The sequence below is a fragment of the Lonchura striata genome, chromosome 2 (assembly GCF_046129695.1).
Source record: "Lonchura striata isolate bLonStr1 chromosome 2, bLonStr1.mat, whole genome shotgun sequence".
In the NCBI taxonomy this organism is placed as follows: domain Eukaryota; kingdom Metazoa; phylum Chordata; class Aves; order Passeriformes; family Estrildidae; genus Lonchura; species Lonchura striata.
The window spans coordinates 104,149,706-104,171,298 of record NC_134604.1 but is presented as its reverse complement, the minus strand read 5'-3'; the positions used below and the strand labels follow the sequence as shown (position 1 = coordinate 104,171,298).

Below are 21,593 nucleotides of genomic sequence, written 5' to 3'. Positions count from 1 at the left end.
AAATCAGCATTTGACCATTAATCGCCATATCAACAGTGACTTCTAAGAAAACATTTCTGATAAGAACATCACTTTTAGGTCATGAACATCAAGCAAACTTATTCTAACGGAAGGAACAATGTCCAGAGAAAACCAGATTTTAACTCTGGTTGTCCTGATGGATGCAAGGTGCTTGGGCATTGTAAGAATTCCTGGTTACACATACATAACAGCATTAAGAATTCAAAAGCAACAGAACTTGTGCACTTGCGTCATCTCCTGGCAAGCTGCCTCTACTAAAAGTTCTATAGACTAATACAGACTCAATCTGGTTTGGTATTTCAGTAATTTGTTGGTCCACATTACTACAGCATAAGGCATTAACTACATCAGAATTCTATGAGAACTGGAGGTTTTAAACATACTTTATTCCTTATTTAGATTACCTGGACTTTTCGTTCTTGTAATGTCTTTAATTATAGACTAGTGGGATAATTTTCCATCAACTTTAAACTGAACATAAAAACCTAAAATAATTTAAAACAGCTCTCTAAAACTCCTGTAAAAAGAAGAAAGATGAACAACGATCTGTTCAAGACCAGTGATTTTTTTATACACCCTCTTGTGAGTCATTATTTGTTATTAAAATAGACTCAAAAGCAGCAAATCCTCCAAATCCATATAGTATCTGTAGCACTTCTGTCAATCCAAGGTATCCAAAGGAGGACACATTTGCTCACTCACTCTTAAGCACCACCAGTAATGCTACTGTGGCAGATCTCTCCACAGGATGCACAGATCTGCCCAAGATTTTAAATTCTTGGCTATAGAATCCTATAACAAATGCTGCTACTAGTACACCAAAGCTATACACTTTGTGCTCAGTTTAAAGCCAGATCAGATACACTGAGCAACAACTGCATCCCTCTACTGTAGCACAAACCTGCTCTCCAAGTGTTGCTGAAATTCATCATTGCTTTGACCGGGGCAACAGATCAGTTCCAACAGAGTACCTTCAAAGACTGCGCTTTCTGTAATCCTCTGAAGACAGCAACATCTTGTTATTAGATGAGTGATTCAATCACCTAGGTAAGCATTACACACTTGGTGGCAATCATAACCACGACCATATTTACCTCCGGGCACACTTCCTGTAACACGGCGTTCACAATACTACCATTTATAAGCCTAAGCAGACAAATTATTGTGATAATAAGTCCTTACATTCCTGCATTCTACCTACAGAGGAAATTACAAAGTTAGTTTTACTCTATTGAAGCAATCCACATTTCTTAGAACCTGATCCATGCGGTGGCCAGCCTGGGGAGCCTTTTCTACAAAGAGCTGACAGAGATATCTAGTGTCATTAAGCCTTCTCTGGCAAGGTACCAGACTGGGGACTAAGTACAGATACTGCTTCTTATGTTAACTCCTTCTCAGTGGCTAAAATTTGGAGTGCATAGAGTCATACTCAGCCTCTCTCAAGCACCAGCGAGATGGATGCATGTCCATGATGGCTGGTAAAATCCAGTGAGGAGAGTAAAACCCTTTGTAAAGACACATCGATCATTACTTTGAAACACTTCACTAAAAATTGTATTGATGCTGCAAGTCTGAACCAAACAATTCCTTTCCAGGGCAGATCATGGAGAAGTTGCAGTAACAGTGAATCAATTCCAGTTAACAGACTCAATGAGTGCTGTGACAAATAAGTGCTTACTCATCCCCAAAATGCACTACACACCATGACCAAAAGGGTTACCTTTCATTATGCAATAAACATTAATTATGACAGATGTCTTACACTTTCATATGGTAGAATACTGACTGCCCAGTTCAAATAACCAAGGTATTTCTAACTTCCTCCTAGCTGACCAAAACTTAATTCCAAACAAAACTCATCTGTCATCCTCAATCAAGGAGAGGGTCACAAAATACTAGTGTGGAGGGGAGGAAGAAATTCCTGATAATCTGGTGCCAAACTCCCTTCTCTCTCTCAGGTTCCCAGTAAACTGTGAATGGAATCACATCAATATTTTCTCTCTCATTCCAGTCACTCTCAATTCTGCCTTGACTTGGAAGCCTTCAGTACTAAACATAAAGATCTGTGTTTCCGTATGTATAAAGCACAATGACACTGATACAAGTTCAAACTTGGGAAAGACTCAGAAACCTATTTCCATACATACAGAAAGGACTGAAAATAATCCCTGGAGTTAATCTGAAGGTAGAGTCTAGCCATTTGATTCTGCCTACTACATCAGCTGGTGTCACAATTCTGGCCCTAACTACTCCTCATCACATGCCCATATAATTCTAGTACTCTTAGCACAGCAATAAATAAAATATTGTACTATTACCACTACAAGACACCTTTCCCTCACACCAAAGGGACTTCTTATCCCTACCCACCTACCAAACAAAAACACTTTCAATGCATGACTCTTGTGAGAACATGATTACAGAAGTCATCACCATCATCTACAATCATATTTTCACCTGTTCATGTGGTGTACACCTGTGGGTTCTTGGCAATGCACCTCACAGAGGTGTGGGAAATTTTGGGTTCAGAACAAGCCCTGTCATCCTTCTTCCCTTAAGTAAATATGCCACACAATCCCAAAACCTGTGTGAATGCCATGGCCTCTTATAATGTTATCTCATTTATAAATATTTTACCTTTTTAAGTGCACAAAATACTAATGCAAATCCCTTGAACATATATACAAGAGTCAGAACAGCAATATATATATATATATAAAGTAATTCAAAGATCTTGAAGATGCTTTTATACTGCGACCTAACGTGCACGCAGTAGAACACCCCACCACAGGTAAGAAATGAGAAATTTTGAGGGCTATTGAACACTGAATTTTCACAGCTGAACAGTATAAAGTTATTTAGCAGTGTTCAATAGCATTCAGACTCCCTTTTGCCTGTGGGTTACAGTGCTCCAGTAGAAAAAAGACTCTGAAACAAAAACAGTGCAATACAGGTTGGACCAAGATTTTTTCAGTATTTTTTAAAAACCATTTAAAGTTCACATCATTCTATGTGTTTTGAAAAAACACACAGAGCTCTACAGATTCCACACACTGTTAATCAGACAGCACAGAAAGACCATCTATATAAAAGCAGATTTTAGCCTATAAAGATACTACTAACAATACTACAGGTGTACACATGTAATTGAAAAAAAAAAGATTAAAAACCTGCTCTTTCAGGGACACCAGCTTCCAAGTATAACCAGTTCTGTATGAATGTTGCTACTGCTAAAATGACATATGGAAGATATTGGGAGCTTTTATTGAATTCCTTTTAGCTGGCAAAACTAACACCTCAACAGCTGGATAAGATGTGGGATTAATTTTATTGTCACGAATATTGACTTTTACAGGAGTTTTGAAAAGGGGATATAAGAGTTGGCATTTGTTTACAAAGTGTTAAAAAATGAGCATTTGAATATTCCAGTGTGAAACACAAAACAGGTTCCAACTTAATAATTAGATCCACTTACTATAAATGAAATCACACCCTGCTTAAGCAAAAGAGTTGGTCAGTTTTTCCATTTATGCTTGCATATTTCAGTTTTACCCATTCCCCTAGCATGGATGTTTCATTGATGGCTGAGGGTAACACTTCAAAAATGAACTAGCTAAACAAACTTCCCAGCAGCACTTGACAGAGCTACACCTATTCTTCCCCATTTCCAAAGCAGTACAGAATTAATTACCAGTTCTATGGATCTATTGTAAGTATAATAGACTAAAGAGCTATCACAGACACATTTATTGTAAAAGCACAATCCCAAGAGTGTCTAGTAGAGGGCCAAAACGATTAACACAAATGCTTTGTCAGATCAAAGATAAAACCTGCACCGCCCAATTGAGGAATGAATTAGAACAGTGGGTTATCTTTCAAATTAACCAGGGCAGTTAGTGAGGAAAATTTCATGAAAGTGTAATTCTTAGCCTTTGTGAATCCACACAGCAGGCATTCTGCCAGCTGACAAGATGATGAAATTTTCATGCTTAAAAAAGCCCTCTTCATTTCCCAATTTAGATTAGCTAGCGTTTCTCTCTCTTTTCATCTATTTGCTCTTCTGAAGCAGAATTAAAAAAAAAAAAAAAAGCACACAACAGGATCAATCTCTCATAGAATAAATGCATTTCTCAAAAGAAATAAAATCTATTTAAAAATATATTTACATTTAAGAGTAAGATTATCAAAATTTATATTGTTAATACCATTAAGAAATCTGTAAATACTGGAGCAATGGTAGATATGTTTTAGAAGTCAAATATAAAACATTTCAATGTTTCATAGCAAAAAACGATTGCAGAAGCAGATATTTTCATATAAAGGCAAGTAATTTACAAAAACAATGGGATTGTAACAGGCTCTCAAAATTCTATTTATGCACTTACATTTGCATCTTTTTAAAGGAATGTTGTATATCATGGTTGTATTTTTTTATTTAACACAGTTTCATGTGCCAAAAAGGGCAGTAGATTTTCTACTTTTAGATTTTATGGCACTCCTCCCTGCCCCTAAATTTATACAACCACATAAAAAACATTTCAATAGTCTAAAGGAAAAAACAAGCAATATCTTGAACAGTTAAACACTTTTAAAAAGTCTGATTCAAAGCTCACTGAAAAAAAGTACACTTATTCATCTCAGTGAGCTGTGGATCAGGCTGAAAGGCTCCTGATAGGGCTGTCTTCATAAAAGGTAGCTCATTATTTACAGGTTAAAAAAATTCATTTTTGCATTTTATGTTTTGTATTAAGTGCCATTTGAAGAATATATAAACAAAATAGTATCTAAAAAAATTTAAAATGAAGTGACAATATATTTGACCCTTACAAATTGGTATTTCCGTGCCTTTCAGATGCAATTACTACAATAGGAGATTGTTTAATAAGAGGCTGAAAGATTCATTAAATGTTTTGTTCAGACAGTTCTTTGCCATAATACTTCTCGGTGTGTCTTTATAGCTTATAGGATTATATATATTAGTGCAAACACTAATTTCAACTCCAGCTGTTATATAGCCACTACAAGTACTTGATGAAAGAAATAAACTAAAAGTCTCAGCATCTGATTTTTTAGGAGCTATCAGTACAAAAACTTTACTTGCCCAACTCCATGAAAAGCCCTTTTGTAAAAAGAAAATTAATGTGCAATCTGGAAATTAATATCACATTTCAAGATCTGAATGTATTCCACAGTCAAAAACTAGGTTTAAACCTTATTATAGCTAACCAGTTCAAAAGTAAATTCTCACTACTAAAAAAACCTCTGAAGCATTTCTTACATAGACAAATAATTTTTTCTTTTTAGATATCTTAATTATCCAATATACCATGTAGCAAGATACTTTATAGATTATGTAAGTAAATTACAATGTTCAGTATTCAAACATTACAGTTTGGTTCCTAGCTTGGTTTTTAAAAAAGACAAAACAACCAACTAAAAAACAGAACTAAAAACATTACATCACTTTTTGTTCTTATCAGCAGTAAGAATTTCTTCTGCCCTTAAAGGCATCTTTCTTCATACAAGTTTACTATTGCGTATCTTCTGCACATGTTCTCAAACACTTTATATGCCTGAAATTATTTAGCATGTGGCACTGTATTATCATTATGCATGTACATTAAATCTAAAAACCATTTTTCATACAAAAAGAGTCAGTGTAAATATATTACTTAGACCGATTATTTAATAACACTTTAATATAATTATGATTTTGCAGACAGTTGGACTTTGCAATAAAGTAACATGAGATCTCACATTTTGGTGACTTCACCTGTCCAAGTCATCTTTAACTTCAATGGAAAGGAACAATATGCCTCTACCTTGGAAAATAATGCTAAAATTTAAATAGCTCTAGAAAGTTTTGTGCTCCTTCTGATGCAAAGATCTTCAAAAGAAGTATTTTTATCTTCAGAAATTATTATGCTTTCAGGAAAGTGTTTAGAAAACATTCACCTATAATTGCAGTAAGAACTAGTATAGAAGAAAGATAACACAAACCATACACTTTAATATACTTAAACTTAATATTAAACCACAGTAATAATTCTTAGTATTGCAGCTGCTGTTTGCAAAAGAATTCTGTAATACTTAAGAAAACACACAATAAATAAGGTACATAATTCAAATTTGGTACAGGCCAAATTTTCAAAAACTATTTACTTTTTTGGGTGTATCAAAAGTTATGAGCACACAAAGGTTATGGATGTCTTCAAAATTTATGTCCACCCTGCAGCTGTGCCAGCAGGCAATGTTGGACAATAAAAACAAGCACGCAGTCAATAGCATGAGATTCTCTAAGAAAATTTGACCAAAATAGCTAGATGCCAATTCACAAAATATAATGCTTCTAGCATATTAGAAATACAAAATACATCTATATAATTTTAAAAGCATGGTGGGTTTTGTCCTAATGTTGGACATTGAGAAGATAGGAATTTTAAATATTACACCTTTTTTCCCCAAAAAGCCATACAAAGCCAACCACTACCACTGGCACTTTGGACCTTGCACTACCCCTCAAAAAAAGAGAATTGTATCAATTTAATTAACTACCCATCTTTCTCCTCATTTTTTTTCTTCCCAATCATTATTAAGAAAGATTTATAGTATTTCCCTTCCTACAGTCCTTCAAAGAATTTTTATAGAGCTATATTCAGGTCTCCTTTTCACAATGTATGACAATATATGTCAATTTGAGTTGAAGAAAGAGAATCGTATTTCAATTACATGAGAAACCAATATCTACATATTTGATAGGCTTCACAGATTTTTTCAAAAGCATTGAGATAATGCACTCTGGCTAAAAATCTGGAAAACAGAGAGCTACTACATCTGTAATAATTCTGACACACACAGTTACAAAAATGTAAATATATCTAACTATCTTGAGGTTGAACTGAGAAAACAAACGTTCTAAATTGATTTTTTAATTCACTGATTGTTTTATTTTCAGAAAGTTGGGGGTTGATGCTGCACGCTACTACCTTCACTATACAAAAAAAAAGGGTAACATGACACTCACAAAAAGCTCATCACTACCTGAAAAACTCATTTCATACAACAGAGTATTTTCTGCATACTTACACTGTAGTATTTTCTGAGGTAGCGTCTAATATCCAACAGTAACTTGTTGTTCATTTGAACCACATAGCTGAAAGGAGGCTCCTTACATTCTGTCTTGCTGCATCTTTGCAAGCTGGGTTCAATAAATCGCCCCTGCAAACAGAAGTGTAAAACCAGCACCATTATGACAGATGATGGAATCAGAAGTTACCACGGGAGTTGTATATACAATACATATATTTTTAAAAGTAACAGTTTTAAAGGGCCCATGATATCTGGGCCTTCTTTCTTCCCATCGTGGGTGGCCACACCCATATGGGAAAACTGCAGGGCAGAGATATCTTCATTTTGCTCTTAAGGAAAGCTCTTTTAGAAAATACACCACTAAGTTAATAATTCAGAAAGAGATGTTGAATAAAAAAAAATCTGTGGGTAAATCATGCAAAAAAACAGGTTTACTGTTTTCTCAGAGACAAACTTCAGCCTCAGTCCATAGATCAGAGAACTGAGAACTTCGAAATCAACCTTATAGATACTAATTATGAAATTACCAAGAGGGCTGTAGGGACAAAATACATAAAGAAAAATCACATTATCATCTTTTGCTTTCTCCAAGTTCAAAGAACAGCTCTTATAGTTTTGCACTATCTCATTCCCTTATTTTAAAAACCTTCTGAACACCAGACATTAAAATTTGAGGACCTGGAAGTGTTGTGTGAACAGCTAAAATTAAGTTTGTGGAATTCTCACTAATGTTAACAGCAGTCTGGTAGGCTGGACAGTCATACAGCTTTCAGAAAACTTTCTTGCAAGGTAAGACTTAGCTCTTGTGAGCCATCTTGGCTAAACCTCCACTCACAACACTAATTAATTCCAGGTGAAACAGAGGGAATTTTTGGCTTAGTTTCCAGATTTCTTCTGTGGTTTGGTGATGGAGATATATTTTTTTTACTCTCCAGTTAGCCCATCTGCAACTTGTCAAGTCATATGCAATTAACTGCCTTATTTACAGCTGCGATGAAAAAAAGTCAAGGATTCACAAAGTATCTCTCGATTTGTGTCTTTTCCTCTTACATGCTTCCAAAGACTGCTTTATTTTGATTCAAAAAATGCAAAACATCTGCTGTTTGTCCAAATTAACTTAAAATAATTACTTTTAATTTAGATAAAAGATTTATTTGCTTTCAGTTTCAAGGTTTTTACTACTCTGAAGCTCACTAATTTGCCGATGACTAATACATACATAACATGCTGTACAGTTAAATACTTGGCCCCACTTCAAGTTGTGATCCAAGGTCAGAGATACATTTTTTTGGCAGAACTTCTCAACAAGAATGTACCCCTATGACTTTTTATTCAATTCACAGAGACAGAAGGAAAGATAAGATAGAAAAACCTTACTCTCAAGAAGGGAGGTGGGATGTAGCAAGATAAACACAAGTTTAAAAAGCACTTTGTTCCAATTAATATGATTTAGGATAAGAAACTGCCACTGCTACACAAAAGTTTTATTAAACAGAGAGCTAGAAGTTACTAAGGTGTTAAGATAAGGATTCCTTTAAAAAGTAACAGCAACAATCATTCACGACTGTAGGCAAACAGATTAATGAAGCCAGATAATCTTACACGTTCTGCGAGACGACGCAGCTGAAATGCAAAAATGGGAAAAATATTTCAGCACTATCCTATCAGCAATTATCTGCTCCAAAGCTATAAATAGCAGGACTGAAACAATATGGTATCTTCTGCTACATCATTTGAATCCTATCTGAAAAGCTGTTCTCTCTACAAGCATTTTTCTCTCTCACCAATGAACAGAAATGAAACAAACAAAAAAACCAACTAACCGAACCATCAAAGACATTGTCATAAATATTTTCTGTTCCGCATTTGAGGCAGCAAAACTTGAATCTTTCACAATCCCTGTATTTCTCCTCATCAGTGAGCTGAGCTGGGCCACCAACCAAGGCATCATTCTCATCTTTATGGTAATGGTGATGGACTCTGAATTGGGAGGGATCCAGTCCTATTAATAAGAAACAAAAATTTCAAAAGACTAAGAGGTCAACCATGCAAGCAGGCTTATTTTTCATATGCTTGGTGAAGCAGATTCAAAAGAAAGTTACAAAATGTAAATTCAGAAGCTGAAAATCTCTCCTTAGCAAAACTTCCTCTATAAAACATAAATATGTTCTACAATTTTTAACCATGAATAAAGGTTCAGGAGACATGAAGGAATCATCTTACTTATCTTCTTACGCAAGATTGCTTTATAAATAAAACAAGCACGCTGCATTATCATGGGAGTATGCAAGAGAACATTTTGTTTCTGAGGAAACCACTCCTAAAGGATAGCTTTATTGTTATTCCCTTTTTAAGTTACATTGAAAATATTTCAATAAAAATGTGCATTGTTATTAAGAAACAGTCTTTAAATCAAAATGGCACCATTAATACCAAAAACAGAGAATAAAAACCCCATTAAAGTAACACGGGTGCACTGCTATTACCAACTCCTTCAAGTCCGTACACAACTGCCAACTCTGATTTCAATGCAGTGGTCGATTTCATTTTGGCTCAGTGGTTAACAGCATGGAGGTTTCAATCTAATGCAGTGGTTAAAATTCAGCAGCAGCATTTAAAACCGCAGCGCAGGAGACAAAGTGCTTTATTTTTGATTGCCAGAACTCAAGATTTTAAACAAATAAATACACAAAAGAGATCCCAGAAATACTGATTCAACCACAAATAAGTAAATAAGCAAGCAAGAACGAAGTTCACTGTTCTAGGAATAAGACTGCCAAAGTAAACTTAATAAAATCCTCAAGTTCTGTCATCCTTTGTCATGTGCAACTTTTTAAAAGTGCATGCATCTCATTTACAGGGTTTTTTTTTGCTAACTTCAGGAAAAAACACATGTTCAGAAAAAAAATACTTAATTGAATGAGCATGTAGGAGAAAACCTTCAGAAAACTATGGCTCACTTTAGTAGTAAAACAAAAAGATCAGAGAAGCACTTTAAAAATATTTTTAACAGACATTAATCCAAGTAACAGATTACCATGTATTAAACCAAATCCTGTATAAATTTCAGTTTAAAAAAGTAGTAATTCCAATAAAAAATGTAACCAAGATTACAAATAGAAAGTGAAGCTTCACCTTATTATAAATGTACCATATTTAAAGACAATGGTTAGGAACAATATTCCGTTAAGCTACACAAATATTATTTCACTTATAGCAGTTGTGTTGTACAGGCAGATTGTCTTTACATAAAAGGTTTTATATGTCTGACTTTAACACCACTATTCTCAATTCTTATCTTGCAGTCTTAAAACAAATTCAAGCACCAGGAAAAATTCCATTGCCAAATAAGTTTATGTGGGTCTTGATAGAATATGGGTTTCACTAAAATTTATCCAATCTTCCCAATTTTGCCAAAAGAAAAAAATGTCAATGCAGAAAGGTAACAATTCACCTCCAGGAGGCTTCTAGACTTTTAATACAGTTCTCCACTATTCTTTTAAAGAAAAAGGCAAAAGCAAAATACACTGCTAACAGCATATTTTACACTTTAATACACATGGTATCCCCAAAAAAAGACTGTAGGGTTTTTTTTCTGGCCTTTTTTTTTTTTAATAGAAGGATTGGTAATATATAGGCAGCACACAGGTAGTAGATAATAGGTTTAGAAAGGGAACTGGAGTTCAGTATTCAGATTTTGCAAAAAATCCAAGTATGCAGTAGGTTGGATCTAAGATAGCAATGGTGAAAACAAAAATTCTCAGTTTACTCTGAGTTCAGAAGTGGAATGAGAAACATCATTCCAACTTTCTGATCCAGATACCATTACAGTTCAGCTAGAAATCTTTGGTTGTTTCTCAAATGCAAGTATGGAGCAAAGTAGCTCACTAGAAGACAAAAGGAGACAAATTCTGGTCTTCAGTCAACTGCAGTTCTCCAAAACTGAGTCAAAAACAGTGACCAAGTATTGGTCATTTTATATTAATTTAACAGAAAAAAAAATATTGTGAGAATTTAAATCACACCTATCTCTGAACTTTCTTAGCTGTTTTGGCTGGAAAAAACAACCAAAAAACATTGTCCTGAACCAAGCACACATCTGAGTCTTGGTGTGCAAACAGCCACAGTGAAATAAAAGGGACTACAAATCAGGCTTTGAAAGAACATGCCTACCTTAATTATCTTGTGGAATTGGGAACTATTTTATTTATTACCTCCTTTCAGGAATAGTTAGTTGGTTCAGTTAATCCATTTCAGCACCTACCTCATATCCTCTCGGACCAGGTCACACTGGTCACGTTATTTTACTCGGTACACAAAACAGGGGCTACCTAATTGCGTGGTGAAAAAAAAATAATATCTGGTTTTGGTAATTCTTAAATGAATAGGATGAGACTAATCAGTGAACTTTGAACTCTTTTTTTAACACTGATGGCATCAAGAAAAAATAAAAATCAAAGCAACTTTGACTTAGTCTGACAGGGAGAAGTCTTCAGGGTTACCATTAAATTACCTGCACTGCATGTAAGCTTTAAAGCTTCATCACCTCACCAAAAAGACAAGGCTGGATGCAGGACAAAGCACTGCATCAATACAAACGCGCAGAGTGACCAACCTAACAAATACAACTAAGTTCAGGGACTTGTTCCTGAATTATTTAAAAGAATTATTAAAACCATTACCAAATGGCAAGCAAAGCAGATCACTCAAGAACCTGAAAAAACGCTCAGAGATTTTTACCAAGCGCAGTATTTTAACAGCAACATTTCTGCGGGTCGCTTGTGCCCTTCCTTGCCCCGCGGGCACAGGGGTTCCCGGGGCCGTTCCCGGGGCCGTTCCCGGGGTCTGTCCCTGGGGCCATTCCCGGGGTCTGTCTCTGGGGCCGTTCCCGGGGCCATTCCCGGGGCCATTCCCGGGGTCTGTCCCCGGGGCCGTTCCCGGGGCCGTTCCCGGGGTCTGTCCCCGGGGCCGTTCCCGGGGTCTGTCCCCGGGGCCGTTCCCGGGGCCGCTCCATTCCAGCCGCAGGTGCCCGGGGCCGCGGCAGTTCCCGGGGCCATTCCCGGGGCCATTCCCGGGGTCTGTCCCCGGGGCCATTCCCGGGGCCATTCCCGGGGTCTGTCCCCGGGGCCGTTCCCGGGGCCGTTCCCGGGGTCTGTCCCCGGGGCCGTTCCCGGGGCCGCTCCATTCCAGCCGCAGGTGCCCGGGGCCGCGGCAGTTCCCGGGGCCATTCCCGGGGCCATTCCCGGGGTCTGTCCCCGGGGCCATTCCCGGGGCCATTCCCGGGGTCTGTCCCCGGGGCCATTCCCGGGGCCGTTCCATTCCAGCCGCAGGTGCCCGGGGCCGCGGCAGTTCCCGGCGCCTTTCCCGGGGACCCGGGCAATCGGCAGCCGGTGCTGCCACCCCGCGGCCGGCGCCGCGCACTGCAGCGGGGCGCGCGGGGCCGCTCGGTTGCCCGCTCACATCGGAACCGCTTCTTTTACTCCTTCATCTTAGCGTCGTCTCTTTTATTCGTTCACGTTTGCACTTTCTTTTACTCATTTCAACGCGCTTTAACGCGTCTCGGGTCTGGAGCATCTCAGAACACCCAGCTAGGCCGCAAAGTTCACACGCTGTAGGGCTAGTTACTGTATTGTCATGAACTTTTGTCACGACTTTAATTTTAATTTTCATTATTCTCCTTTCACTTCACTCCCTAATGTAAACAAAACAACAAAAAAGTCAAAACCTGAGCTAAATTCTTTGTGCCACAAGGAGTGCATCCATCCTGATTTCTGTCTGGAGAGTCTGTCTGTGCAGCTCCTACATACTGTTTTAAAGACACCTAAACGATTCTCTAAAAATAATTTTAAAAAAATAAAATGAAAAAGCCAATATATTTGGTGTTGGTGTGTTTCCTTACAAGAAGCAGCTAATACATAGACACCACCTGAAAGCAGGGAACAGAACTGGGAAGTACTCCTAATGACAAGCCTCATCAGGACCCAGTAATGACTCCCTAAAAGCAGACAGACTTTCTAAGAAATGCCCAATGCCAAGCAATCTGCAGAGCACCAATGTGCACATCCCTCTGTAAGGCAGCAGAACATCATGATACTGTCTCATTTAGAACATCATGACACTGTCTTGGACAGTAGTCATCAACTTCCATCATTTGAAGAAAGTAATATTCTGTATTAACAGCTACAGAAGTCCCATGGTTAAAGAACTCTGCTTCCAAGTCTGCTTATTTCTGACAACACACAAATAAGATGTAACTTTTCTTTGAGACAAGGAGCAGTACTTAGGTATTAACAAAAAAACCTTATTTGAAATACAGTGAGAGAATTGCTGTGACATACAGCTCTTCCAGTTTAAAAGCCAGATATCTTAAGGATGAAGTAAGGTCTCCAAGATTTAGGAAGACCAGATTTATTCAGTGATATAGCTGATTAGATTGTAGACTTTATGTAGTTTTACAAACTGAGACAATCCTCATCTTGTCACTGCGTTTCCTCAGAAACTTGAAGACAAAGAGAGTGAATACAGGAGTATGCCCAGGAGACTCTCTTTTAGGAACAATGAACTTCCATCTCTCAAACACTCAGCAGACCTCCTACAATGCCCCAAAACAAAAGGTGGGTTCCAACTTGATTCCATAGCGAATAAATATGACATTAAATGGGTTCTCTGCAATGTTTAAGTTGCCTTATTTGCTTCTTCAGTGTCTAATATAATTTAAAATTACTTGCTTTGAGCACAGACAGTACAAAGAACTTTTCAGCACTTTGATGTGAGCCAAGCTTCCCTAGCAGAGTTCAATTTTATCTTCTCAGACTAGCAGGGTGACAGGAAACATTCACCTCATAAACACGCATTATTATAGATTCTGTTAAACATGCAGCCAAGATCTTTTTTCTACAAACATTCTCCCTATACAGGCACATATTCTACATAATACAATAAATCTGATCAGTGGAAGAAGATAAGCATAGTGAGAATGCAACAGGGTTTTGGTCCATGTATATGATGCTTACGTATCCTTCAGAACAGGAAAATGTCCCTTTTTGCAACAAGATGGAAAAAATAATGGAATTTGGATGTATCTAATGATGAAAATACTAAGTAAAAGAGCCCAACTTAGCACCACAGATCAGTAAACAGTTTCCATATTTGCTTGTTTTACTAAGCTGGACTCAAGTATCTTGTACTCTTTATCTTACAAATGATTTTTGATTTTTATGAAAGAAAACCACTTGACTGCACCTCCAGTACCATTTAAAAAACCCTGTTAGATAACTCCAGCTTACAATGACTAATGTACAGCTCTGATCAATTGGTGTATATGAAAACCTAAGCAGATCAGAAGTCTTGAATGACTCTACCCTCAAGCACAATTTAAGCTTTCCCAAGAAAACAACGCTAGAGAGGGTGATGAAATTTTGACTGTACAGCAAGGTCAAACTGAACACACTTCAGATCTAAGACTGTAATAGATACATACAGGTTTTCAGACTGACAATTGTGGACTATTAATAAACTCTCAGCTGCATGATGCTATTACAGACCATAAAAGAAATCTTCATCTGGAACGTACTACAGTGCAAAAAGCAGCACAGGCACTTGCAAACAGTAGGTGCTATCAAGTGGCACGGAGTTCTTAAGATCTGGTAGTTAATTTAGGTGTCTGAAGGAAGCCAGACTTTTTTGAAAATCTAACCTGCTGCGGATAAAGAGCTCTGAATTTGAGCTTAACTCTACAAGACTGACAATCTTTGCCAATAAAAATAAACTAGCTTCAGAAATCATTCCTGTCTTTTACCCAAATGAAGTACAAGTTTGCTGCCTATTTTAAACCACTTCAACCTAACCAAGAGTGCTTGACCTTTTCAGTCAGGCATACCACACAGTCGGCTCTGACATCAAGGGAAAGTTGGATACCAAGGCCTTGCCACATAATAAACAGGATGATTTGTGTGGTCAGCCTGCATGTGTGGAGCTCTCAAAGCATGAGAGCTGTTGAGGACATGTGGAACATCAAATGCCTCCAAGAGACACCTTTGCTGCTCAGAAAAAGCAGAATTTGTGTCTTCAACCTCTTTTCAACAACTCAGAAATGGAGATGGAAAAAGCTGCATGTTACAAGGATTGTCTTGGGAGATTAAGATCCTTCAAGATTATCATCCTCCTTCCTGAGAAGCAGCAAGGCATCTTTCTCGCACACATTCTAAGTACAGTCTCCTAATCAGCTGTTACTGAGGGAACTACAGAGATGCAGTTACACAGAGGAAAGGTCCTGAGGCTACCAGGTGATTTTTAACTGGCCAAATCCTGGATTTTGGCCTCCTTTACCTAAACACAAAATGCTGACAACTAACGCTTCCTCTGAGCATTGAAATATTCTGAACTAAGTAAAATCTGCAGGTCTGAACTTCTGTAGACACGGGCATAGCACAAACTATTAAACTGACACAGTGCAACTCTCCAAGAAGTTCTCCTAGAGAAAAGGCAGCCTTGTCAAAAATTTCATAGCCAGCAAGATTAACAACTTTTTCATGCCCTTCAGCAATAGTTTTAAAAATAATGAAGTATGTGTGAGTTACAAATCACTGTTTATCAAGTAGATCAGGCAAGTCTGTTGGTTAATCACTTCTGGGGAGGAAACAACACTAAAAGGAATACACACACAGAGCATAGCATTTTCAAGAACAGAGACCCAATAGAACTGTAAACACATTTTCAACCTTTCATTTTTTCTAGGTAAGAAGCCCAGGGAATAGAGAAGAAAGAGGCAATCACAGTTGGGCAGAAAAATCTCTAATTCTAATTATTAGACATATTTTTAAAAGGAAAAACAACTCTAACAAGAATTGTTAGACAACTCTAACAACAGCAATTCCCTGTTGCTCATTTGAATTAAAACTGTTGATTTCATGGATCGCTAACATTAGTTGTTTTGTTTTTTTTTTTTGACAGCACTTCTTAGTTTTGGGACCACTTAATTCCTCCATATGAAGCAGTTGAAACTGCTAAGATTTTATGTTTCTGTTATCCACTAAGTCAGTTCTAGCAATCAAGTCTTCACTTACATCCTATTAAAAATTTGTATTCTTTCATTGTAATTATGACGCTTTTCCTCCTGGGAAGATGCCAGAGATCCCAGCATTTCTCTCTGGAAAAATATTAGTTCAGATGCACACTCCAGAACTCCTTTAGTAACTTAAGAAAATCTCAGAGACATGCAATAGCACTATCATTTCTGAAAAGCAGATTTTGCAATTCTGTACAGGGACTGTAAGATTAAATTCATGTTAGTGATCACCTTCTGAAAAAATACTATTCTGCAGAAGTCATAAATACACTTAGAGCCCACACTGCTTTCTATAACACAAGCTATTGTTCAAATTGTTCAATGTTTCTGTTGAAGCATTTCTGTTGAGAAACGTACATTAAAACCTCTCACTTTGGATTTTGAAATTCTTCAAATAAACTGAATTTAGAATACTTACCTAACCATGTTGCAATAAGAACAGAATCAATTCCCTCTATGGGCACACATATTCTAGCAACTACTGGATGTATTTGCTGTGACAGGTAGTACTGGTTATCAATTTTAAGATTTTCTTGCTTTTTTAACTGTTCTGGAGCATATGCTCGCTGGCTGGCACTGAGATCTGATCCATCCTAAGGAGACACATACAAAAAAAAGTATGAAAAAAGTCTATACAAAAGGATTATGCTTCAAATATTATGCATTATTTTAATGCAAAATCGTTACACACTCTTTTGGTTGATTTATTATGCATCCAATACAAATCCAGCAGTAGTAAAAAAACTGCATTGCTGATGCTGGCATCAACTAGCAAGTTCAAGAATGCAAAACCAGCTTGTATTATTGTAGCCTACACGTGCAAATCAGTACGAGTAGACAGAGTAAACAGTCCCATCTGTCAATTCTGAAATGCACAATGAAAACACATTGTAACCATCAGCCCAGTTAAAAATACACAGAGGGCATGCATTTTGGATTCACTTTGTACTAAACCAGCATTATCATTTTGCACAACAAGCAATTCTAAGTCGTGGATATCAAAACTATATCTGTTTTGCTAGAAAATTTATATTCTTTAATTCTATAAAGAAATTAATAGAATGAATGGTCAGAGAATGGACCAGCACTCATTGGCATATGAATAAATAACAGAGGCAACAGCATTGATTAGAAAGAGGAAATTCTAAAATATTCAGAAATACTGAAAGAAATGTATGGTGACATTTCAAGCTAAGAGAGAAACACCACTTAGAGGTTAAAATATACATTATATCCTTCTCCAACTTGAAAGAGGAAGATAAGGAGAAAATAATTCAATTTGGGAAGGTAATAACTAAATTGAAAACAATATACATGAAGGAATTAAGTATCAGATCTAAGATGACAGTACTCTTGGAAAATGTAACTCATTTAAATCGTAACACCACTCCTCAACTGCCCAAGGAAATATAATTCTTAATATATGTCAAAAATCTTAGAGCAAAACATAAAGCTGTATTTTTGCAAGATTCCTTAACAGACATAAACTTTTTTTAGGAATGCGGCAGGGTGGGGCCAAGTACCACAACTGTTTTGGGAGCTTTTTTTTTTTGCTAAGTACAATCTCGTTTTTGATTTTTTTCAGCAAAATAGAACAAATGCATTAATACATGACACCTTCATTTTTTCATTTAAGATGAGCTACTGGTTTCAACAGGGTCAGCAGCCATGGACTGAAAACCCATCACTAATAAAGACAGACTGCAAGCCATTGGTTCCTCCTACTCCTTTCAGACAACTTAGTATTCAGAACAAAATTAATTTAGGACTATTCAGCTCATCCAGCTGCTTTGCAAAAATAATTACAATGCAACTCCTTCAGCTCCCTTCTTTCAACAAGTATATTCTTCTCTTGTATTGTGCCACTGCTCAGCCGCACCCGTGGCCCAGCTCTCAAAAGTCTTGGCAGCTTTGGGGTGCCAGGCTAAGAACTCTCAATTAGGTCAAATACAAATTTTGGTTTGAAAATAATGAAGGAGCTGAAATAGTCACATTGTCAAGTTCATCAGCTTGGCCTAAAAGACCCCTTGGTCCATCTAACTCAGCCTACACTTTTTTTTTTTTAATTTACAGAACCGAAGTGGAGTATGTATTTGTAAAATAGTGATAAGCATTTATAGGATAAACACCTGAAACCAGAAAGTGGCTCAAATTTCCCAGTCTATACATCAGAGGTACCACCAGATCCAATAAGTATGAACTGAACAGACACAGGTTGAGACTGGAAAAAACAATGACACTATTTAACCAACAACAATTATCTTCCCACGAACGAAAGGTTCTCCACCACCAGAATTTTCTTCTGCTTAAAATGAAGACTAGGCATTTTCTTTAAATGCCTATTTCAAAAAATTAATTAATTCAGGGAGATTTTACCAGTCACTATTTGGAAATAGTTGCTGAGCTAATCAATGCTCTATAAAACTAAATTTAGTATAAAAAACTGACTGGTTTAAAATATAAGATTACCTCACCAAAAAGAAATGCCAAAACACATTTTCCCAGGAGCTGAGATGGGTTTTTTTTGCTGTATCTCAAAACAATACCTATTATTTAGCTATAAAAAAAGACATTTTTACCTGACAAATGATATATGACACTGTGTCTCCTGCCTTCACCTTTCGGCCTCCATGAGAGTTTATCCACATTGCAACATGCACATGTGGCAAGGCTTTTTTGTCAGGATAATCCTGGGGATCTTTTGTCAATGCCTAAAATATCAGAGGGGAAAACAGAAACATAACTATGAGAAAAATCTATTACTTCAGTGATGGACAGCTCAGAACTTTAAAAGACAAGATTACATAGCAACTATCTTCATCCTTCTACTATTCACAAGTTCATCTCGAACACAAAGCAAGATAAAAAAACTGTAACAAACATATTTACCATTATTATTAAGCTCTAGGTAGTAGTCCTTCAAATTTTATGAATGTTATTATTAATAAAACAAAAGGATGTTTTTACAATTACTATTTCAAAAATGCATTAGCATTATGATCATAATGCAATTGTTTTAAAATTAAACTAAAGTGAAGATTATAATATCATGCAAAATACAAAAACAGAGCCAGAGATTACCCTCTTACTCCTGTTCCATTAAGGTCATAGAGTAAATCTGAATAATATTGTGTAGCTGACTATCTAACAAGTTCTGCAGCAAGAGGTATAACTGAATTTAAATATTTCTGTGTATCTCATACTACTGAAATTCCACAGTGACTTTTTACTTTAAACAAAATAAAATGCTATATTTGAATATTTACTGTCATCACAATTCTTAGAAACAACTTCTACATTTGACTTAATAGTTAAATATGTTTTTTCCTGAGGTAGTAAAACAGAAGAACTTTAGGAATTTAAAGTGAACATTTTGCTATATGTATCTCTTACAGGGACACTAAGTGCTCTTAGAAGATTTGCATCAGAACATCATTTTTTTAAGCCAACCATAAAATTCAGTGATTTCTCCACACTCATATGACAACCTGAGTACATTTCTTAACTGATTGACACAGTCTTACAGAGCAGTCAGATGTCCAGCTGGCAAAAGAAACAGACTTTGGATAGACAGTTGATAGATGTCTTCTATTAGAAGCATAAGAGGGGCATGTAATACCCAATTCATCGATGAAACACCTCCCCCAACAGGAAAGGGGAGTCTCTGAAGCTAAAAATACAGTTTTTATCATTGAAGATTCACAAAAAAAAACCAAAAAAAAACAACCAAACAAAAAAACCCCTGCAATGCTGCTGCTAAAACTGCTGTAGACAAAGCAGAGTATTTTACTTCTTGTTGCAAGAAACTCTTGAATCAGGTCTCAAAACGACTATTAGCTTTTTTATACAGAGCTTTCTAAGGAAATATTATTAGGGTTTTCTAAAAAACAGAGTATTTGATTACTTTCCATTGCATTCTTCAGTTTATACATTTCAAGCCTGAAATATAAAGTAATAGCTTAGGAAAGAACTTCTGAAAACATCATATCATTCTCAAAGTGCAGAATGAGCCTGGTAAACAGCAGGATGGGACAAGACACAAAGGTGTTACTCTGAAGCCTCTAGCACCAGTAGGGCTTTTTTCCCCTCTAATTGTAGGATCTTCACAGCATGTCCTGAACTATTCAGTACCTAATAAAACTCCTGCTATTTCACAGCATTGTAAAGATTAAAAATATTTTTGTCAGCAGTCAATATATTCAGGAACAGTAAAGTTTTTCTGAGACAGGAAAGAGCTGCAAGATCACTTACCCTGTTTATTTCAAACTGATTTGCTGGGATCTGACCACTGACCACATTTTCTCCAATTTCTATAAGTCGCCTTTGAATATTTTCCACAATTATGTCTCGGGGCTGATCAGAAAGAATCTGACCAATTACATAGCTGCAAAAATAGTACAATAATTAAGAAAAGCTTGGCATGTGTAAAACCATTACAACAGACACAATCTTCTCTTCTCTTAGATTTTCTCTAGATGTTAAAGAGCCCAAGGATGAAGTCTGAAGAAAAATTTACAGAAATTTACTGGTATATTTTATGTTGCGTTTTATTTATTTACTTATTTAACTAAAAGCAAATTATTGCCAATAGTTCTAATGCTAAATAATGATTTGGAATGGGTATTTTCTTCTGCCATATCATTTATCCATTTATTATTCCATAGCAGGTATCTTAAGATGGGGGAGACGAGAACATACCAAGTAAGCAAAGTCTTGCCTATTGCTGCAAAATGTGGTTGGAAGATCTGCCAGCTGCAGAAGAGTTAGTCACTAAAGAACACTCTCCAACATTTGTATAGCTTTAATTACTAATACATTCCTAACTTGGAAAAATTTGCTTCTATTATGATGCATCTTTTCTTAGAAAATGCAAGTCTTAAGAACAGTAAGCAAGTGTGTGGTGTATTTTTACAGATGTGAAAAGTATTCATTTTTGGATACATTTGGACCATGAGCTGTTTAGGTTTTCAAGAGGCATTATACAATGAGTCAGCACCCAGATGACCACCTCTCCATTCTCTCTAATTTTCTTTCTATGGGGCTAAATGTATTACTTCTACTGAATTAAAGCATTAAAATGCCCTATGTAACAACAATTAATAAACCATCAATCAAGTATCCATCATAATGAAGTCTCATGGCAAAGGAAAGAGAAGAAGTCTTGGGAAAAGGGACCACCTCCTCAGGCTGCACCCAGTGCACTTCCAATTTTTTTAGAGGGTGTTGAAAGTGCTGAGCACCAGCTTCTTTAGGAAATAAAACATCTGACCTAGAACTTACAACTCCAAATGCTGACAGCATCTATCATCTTCAGAAGATTTCAGCTCTGGTTTATTAAATGACATTTACAACACTGACAACTCAAAAGCACAGCTTCCACAGGAGACACAAAACCAGAGAGTGAAATTCAGAGACA

At 36.7% G+C, this 21,593-nt stretch overlaps 1 protein-coding gene across 1 annotated transcript in view; it reads right to left on the bottom strand.

Annotated features, from left to right (window-relative positions):
- Positions 1–21,593, bottom strand: part of POLA1 (DNA polymerase alpha 1, catalytic subunit) — a 181,863-nt gene that overhangs the window by 89,677 nt on the left and 70,593 nt on the right. Inside the window, 5 exon segments of the mRNA XM_077781653.1 lie at positions 7,108–7,239; positions 8,934–9,112; positions 16,596–16,770; positions 18,757–18,888; positions 20,429–20,561. Of these exon segments, the coding sequence (XP_077637779.1) occupies positions 7,108–7,239; positions 8,934–9,112; positions 16,596–16,770; positions 18,757–18,888; positions 20,429–20,561 (751 nt within the window).